At 31.9% G+C, this 6929-nt stretch overlaps 1 protein-coding gene across 1 annotated transcript; it reads right to left on the bottom strand.

Moving 5' to 3' along the window:
- Positions 1-948: 948 nt before the first annotated feature.
- LOC123695030 lies at positions 949-1830 on the bottom strand. Its single transcript, XM_045640715.1, has one exon. The coding sequence runs from the start codon at positions 1801-1803 to the stop codon at positions 1180-1182; it is 624 nt and encodes a 207-aa protein (XP_045496671.1). The 5' UTR covers positions 1804-1830; the 3' UTR covers positions 949-1179.
- Positions 1831-6929: the final 5099 nt, after the last annotated feature.

Raw genomic sequence — 6929 nt, 5'->3', positions numbered from 1 at the left:
CATTTCAAAATATATAATCCACAAAACATTAAGGTTTTATATAACGTCACATATTAATGAGAATAAAACAAGAAACGCTAGACGCAACTGTTCGTGGAAGTTGTAATAAGCGACGATCACACGCAGCAATTAATCACACTGCACAACTTTTAATGAGACTCGTGTGACAAGACGAGTTCTAGTTGTTCTATGTATTTAATGGGCCGTCCACACAATGGGCTGCGTTGGCCCAACAAACGATGGCCGATGTTTGCCGCCATGACGGCGATTATGAATAAACATCTACAATGACGGCATGGTATAAACATTCTTGCCCTCTACACTATCGTGCCTCTACTCGCCCAACGCTGCCCATTTTCAAAAAGGCCCGTAACATGTGTTTTCAATAAGGAATATTTGTGATATGTAATGTATTTACGTACCTCTAATATTATAAATGCGAAAGTTTGGAGGGTGGATTTGTTACTTTTTCACGAAATAAACTACGGGAAGAATTTGGATGAAACTTTACTGGAACATATTCAGGTACAGATCAGAATATCACTATAGAAATAAATACTTGAATTTCTCGCCCACGGGTTAAGTAATTTAATATAAGTATTAGTTCTTTTTGAATTTTTAAAGCTATTAATATTCAAAATAATTTCGAATGCTGGAAAATGAAAAAATAACTAAGCCATTTTTTTATGATACAATTCCGATATTACTCAACGAGGTCTTGTACAATTTTATTAAACTTTTGTGTAAATAAAAGTCTAAAAAATAAGCAAAGGTCACAGCAAAATATTTTATACTATAAAATATTTTTTAATATCATCTTTTATAATATCATTTGATATTTCCCAGGCCTTAAGTTTATTAAACTTTCGTACGGTTCTTAAATATTTTTAGAATAAACATATTTATAAAATGAACATACAGGATTATTCGTAAATAAAACCACAAGCAGAATCAATAAATGCCTTTAATATTCCATTTTACATTCAATACAACTAAATAGTTCGAGACAAAGGAAATCACTTTATACTATGCATTTTGCATTTATTTACATTTTCCTTCTTATCGTCTTTATCTACCTTTCTACGTCTAAAATATTCGAAGTGAAATCAGTAAAATCTTTATATTTTATGAAATCTGTTGAGAATTTATGAGCAATCCATAGTTTTTATTTACCTTTACTTAAAAGTCCATGACTTTTCGACAATAACCGCGCCAGTCTGGTCTATATCCAATTGGACATTGATTTGGTACAGATACTATAAATTTGGATATCTGCATTTTAACGCAGTCACCATTTTCATCTTTACTATAGCCTTCTGGACAGTCGTTTGTCACTTCAATTTCTGTAGTTTCATTGCAATTTTCACACAATTTTCCATGGTATTTAGGTTCAAATACCTCTACATCGTTATTTGGGTCATCACTAGATTTTATAATTCGTTTATCCCCTTGCGAGGCGGTATCTATGTCGTTAACAACATTGTTATGATCACTGTATCCTTTTATTTTGTCGTACACGTTTGATTTAAAGAATTTAAACACATTGCTTATTAAATTTGTAAATCGATTATGCGTCACTGCAAAATTATCTGTTTCATTGTTTGCTGATTTGTGAAATATAACTGTTATTTTATTAACAACTATATTAGCAAGAAGCTCACTCCACGAAACGGTTTGATTTTCACGATCGTCGATGAAGCCTTGTAACTTCCTTAGTAGTAGGAAATTGTCTTTTTTATCTGTATTAGCTTTGTAACAATTTGTACCAATAATTAACAGTAAACAAATGGAAATAGTTTTCATGGCGATAAATCCGACGCGTGTCAACACTAACTGAAGATTTTCGCTTTATCGATAATAAAGATAAGAGAAATTAATGTACTGTGGCGTAGAAAAATATTTTAAAACAAAGAAAAATTTCCATGGATGAGAAATTTCTTTAGGATTTCATATTATGCTTGGTTGATAGTTTCAGACTAACTTTAGTACTTGTTTCGTATTTGTAAAGAAACCTAATAGGGTCTGCCTTATTCAAGCGTTTAATACATAACTGACTATTCCAGAACATTATTAATTAAATTCTAAGTCAAACGTAGGAACTGCTATTAATTATAACACGACACAGAACGCATAATTCACAAATCAATTTCCAAATTGAAATAATTTCTATAAATTGATGATAGCTCGTAAAAAACATCAAAAGAATCATTACTAATCAAGAGATCAATGTGCAGTTTAATCAAATGAAGTAGCAAAAATAAAACATTATTGTATAGATCTAGAAAATTCCATTGACTAAAACAACATTCAAGCCAGACGTTTAAGAACGTAAAATGCAACGTTTATTGTAGTTAAATAAGAGCAAATCGGGATTAAAGTTACTCAAATGTGCATGCTGAAATAAGCAATTTAGTTAACTGTATTACGTTGAAAGATACAAAAAGCGGTGGCCGTGTTCCAACTAGCTTGTTAGATAATTGCGTATATTATATGTACAATTATATGATGTAAGAGTGATGCCAAGAGCTTAGAGATTATATAGTTTTAATTGGAATAAAATTTTGGCATATAAAAAAAATTCAGTGACAGGTATGCCGTATGGGCTATGTTATATATGCAATTAGCTTCATGCTTAGAGCTTCATGTTATTGATTGGATACCGAGCGTTATTGATTAGTCTATATATTGATAAATAGACCTGTGGAGGATTTTTTGTTAGGTGTGAAGGTTTTTCAGAAATAATATCTTTTATCAAATTATCGATACTCATTATAAGCGTAGAGCCGGTATATAAGAGCGATATATTATATTTAAGTGAACAAAAAAAGAACCAACGTGTGTGCCGAGCACACGTGTCAGAAGTAAAACTTCTTTGGCAAGATATAAATTTATAAATATAAATTTATAATTCTTTCATAAAAAGATGAAAAGCAAGCAAGATTCAAAGATACCAAAATCGTCGTCTTACTCCTCATGACGTAAAGGTATTGCCATGATGCGTCCTTTAAATTTTATTCTCAAAGCGCCTAAAGAAGATTCACTTCAAAAAAAAAAAGGTTAAAAATAAAATAGGTAATTTTAATATATCTAAGATATTTTGAACGCGACTTCACTTGTTATCAGCAGATAACCGTTTGATAATAACTAAAGTAAATATTAACCGTGTGACGTGTTTGTACGCAGCTATTGTGGGGAAAACAATCGGTTATCTTTATTTATGAGTAACAGAAAAATGTATCAAGGACGAATATTATATCTAATTGCGAAAGGGACAGTGATTTCGTTTTTACTGAAGGTATTAATAAGAAGAATATAGCGCTGTAAATAATAGAGAATTTATTTGTCGATATACATATAAATATATATTTATTGTTCCCATAGATATATATGTGGATATTATAATAATATTCTTAAATTCACTTTGTCAATTTATAGTTCAGGATACATCGCCCATTTTGGCAAGTGACTACTATCAAGCTAATTTTCCGTTTGTAGCTTTATTTTGATGAGACGCCCAATAATTTCGTGTACGAAAGTCTCGATTGTGGTAGCTAACAGAGATAACAAGGATAAAAAATTTTGATTTGATGGTTCTCAAATATTTATTACTAACTGAATGAATTTTTTTTTGTTCAATCTCAAGATAATTACCTAAATTATTCGAAAAAATATTTGTCCTTCAAAATCTATGGTTTGTTCAAAGAGTCCCCCTTTCCAAAGTGTATCGATAACGAGGTCATCATAAATTATTAATAACAAGCTGATTTTTTTGTTTTCACTTACTTAATGTTTATATAATTCAACAGACATATTGTCCTACAAATTGCGTAATAAATATTTGAGAACCATCAAATCAAAAAATTTTATTCTTGTTATCTCTGTTAGCTACCACAATCGAGAGTTTCGTACACGAAATTATTCGGTGTCTCATCAAAATAAAGCTACAAACGGAAAATCAGCTTGATAGTAGTCACTTGCAAAAATGGGCGATGTATCCTGAACTATTATATGTTGCTTACTTACACATGTGCAGAGACCAGAGGCCTCTGACTAAAATTCTAACAGCTATACATTCTCATGGCACTAATGTTTGATTACTTTCCAACCAGTATAGAGAATAACAGCGTTTATGGAACACTAGCTGTTCCCCGCGGTTTCATCCGCATTGCTCCGCTCCTGTTGATCTTACCGTGATGATATATAGCCTATAACCTTCCTCGATAAATAGGCTATCTAACACCGAAATAATTTTTAAAATTGGACCAGTAATTCCCGAGATTAGCTCGTTCAAACAAACAAACAAACAAACTCTTCAGCTTTATGATATTATTATAGTATAGATGTGGTATAGATATAAAAATAATTTATTTGTGAGAACCTCTTATTTAAAGTCAGTTGAAAATACAGGTCAATGTAATATAATCGGTACATAACAAACAAGGGATGGTATTCGTCCAAAGGTTTAAAGTCGGAAGACGTCCAGAGCCTTCGAATCGAGTTGACGGCACGTGCGCTGTATCGGTATGAAAATACTAGTGACTGTTACATACTTTTGTTACATTTTTTTATTTATTTAAAAAAATACACTGTAATATTATAGGGATGCTCCTCAAACTATTACAATTAAGATATGAATGAAATCACGTATGACTAAATGTGAATTTTATTTAAAAATAAAATTTGTAGATTGTGTAGAAGTGTAAGTACTAAATAGTGAAATTTTTTTTTAATTTTCTGTGTTTTCCTAGTAATTTATATAGTTCCTGTCTGTTTTCAGTGAAACATAATGCGTTTAGGCTGTTGGGAGATCAGTGATAAACAGGCATAAAATGCAGATTTTGTGCGTAGCAGATATATTTTAATGTAAATATGTTAATAATGTTTTTTAGTTAAGACAATTATTAGGTTAAGTACTACTAAATATAGGTACTATTGTACTAAATTTTTTAACATAAAGTACAATACAATAGCGGTTGAACAAAGTATTATTCGATTTTATAACATTACAAGATGTAAAGTAAATAAAAATTGTTTAAAACATGAAGCTCGGGTATAAAGGAATCAACTGGGCAGAGAACAGAGCCAACCAATAACATGGAAAATGCAACAAACGATTGAATTTCAACCCTATTTATTTCATTTTGTATTTTGTTAGGGTTGTCAGTGTTTTGAAAGTTATTACCATATTTTAAAGAGATTCATTTTTAACTATTACCTTTTCTTTCAGTATATTACTTTATCAAAACTTATAGTCTTAAAATTCTATCGTAGGGATGAACAATCTGATTTCAATTTAATATTTATAAAAACTGTATTTTAAAATAATAAATATGAACAGATTTCGGTAAGTTTCCTAGCTATAGCTTGCGCTTTATATCAAAACTAAAATTAAATTCATTTGTTAACTTTTGACTAAATTAGACAGTGACACACCCAGGCCCTAATAACCTGAGCCACACATTAAAAAAAGTTATTTATATTTTCAATCAAGTGGCAACCCTTACCAAATTTCCCCAAAGGACGTGTTTGCTAACGCGTTTTTTGCCCCGGCATTGTGCCTTCGTTTTTGTGGCGCGTAATTGGAAACTCATGTTTTGAACCGTATTAGTTTATATTGAATTAGCTGACGTTGAATGAGCGAACGTTTATGTGTAAGTGAAAGCTCAATTTGCTTACATTGTTTTAAGGTGGATTTTAAGATATCGATGAGGGCTGTGTGAATTGTAACAAAACTGTTCACACCAAGCTATATAGGCAAAACACGCTGCAGCATATCTTTGTACATTCAATCCCTTTTTATAACAATAGGTACACATGAAGAGAAAAAATCCCGTGAATTTGATAAAACTAAGTTTGACGAGATAGTTGAAATTAAATACAGTTTTTTATAGAACTTAACACACGGAGATGGTATTTGGATTTGATTGTTTAGAGAACGACTTTTGCGCGATTAAAGAAACACACTTAATTTTTGCTCGTAAAGATGATACTTGGTTCCTCATTAGTGTATCCGTGTCCTCTTACATTAATTATACCATTTCTTTTAGTCACTTGACCTTCCGCCTGTATAAGCACAAAGAACGGTAGCTAAAGTATACATTTTTGGCACACAGCCCGAGTCCGCAGAGCATATAGTTATTGTCATTGAATCGTCTACTCAATTTCACGGACCGCTCGCCGCTCGGTCAGGTAGAACTTTGTGGTGCCTGGAAATATAACCCTTGCGGAATTAAACTGCGACTTTAATGTTAGGCTGGACGAGGGTATGGGATACTTCTGATTTTTCCGCAATCTTTGGAAGCATTGAATGATTTTTTTATGGTATTACAACTATTTGATAGTGATTTTGAGGGCAGCTCATGAAATTATGTAAAAGTCAGCGATAGACATAACGATTCATAGAATAGAAAGAAGAAGTAGCTTGATCCCGCGGCGTCACTCGTATGGCACCTGGATAATAAAAAGCTTATGTGCTTGTCCAGATTATAATTTCCTGTTCCTTTCATATGTATCCAATCATTCTTCTTTGCGTGATAGAGTTACAAACACACCTCCATACTTTCTTACAAACTTTCGGGGTTAAAATATAAAAGGATGGGAACTCACTACTTCGTACATTGCAATATCTACCAATGACTTTCTATTATGAAAATAGCAGTATAAAAAATACACATTTTTAGGCAAAACCAGCTTGATTTAAATAACTTGAAAGCGTCAACAATCGCAAAAACACTTCCCGTCACGTCGTTTCTCTAAATGCCTCCAATACAGGCCATTAGCGAAACTAATCCAATAGTCACTGAAGTAATTAGTGTAGTTAACTCAGGCCTAGCTCGATACTAAGTTTAAATAATTTGTTCAACCGTTAATGTGGCGAGGCGTAATTATACAAGTAAGTTGTTGCAAGCTTAATTCTAACTAATCTATAC

Source organism: Colias croceus, chromosome 10 (genome assembly GCF_905220415.1).
Source record: "Colias croceus chromosome 10, ilColCroc2.1".
NCBI lineage: Eukaryota > Metazoa > Arthropoda > Insecta > Lepidoptera > Pieridae > Colias > Colias croceus.
Note: the sequence above shows the minus strand (reverse complement) of the source record. Positions and strands in the feature narration are given on the sequence as shown.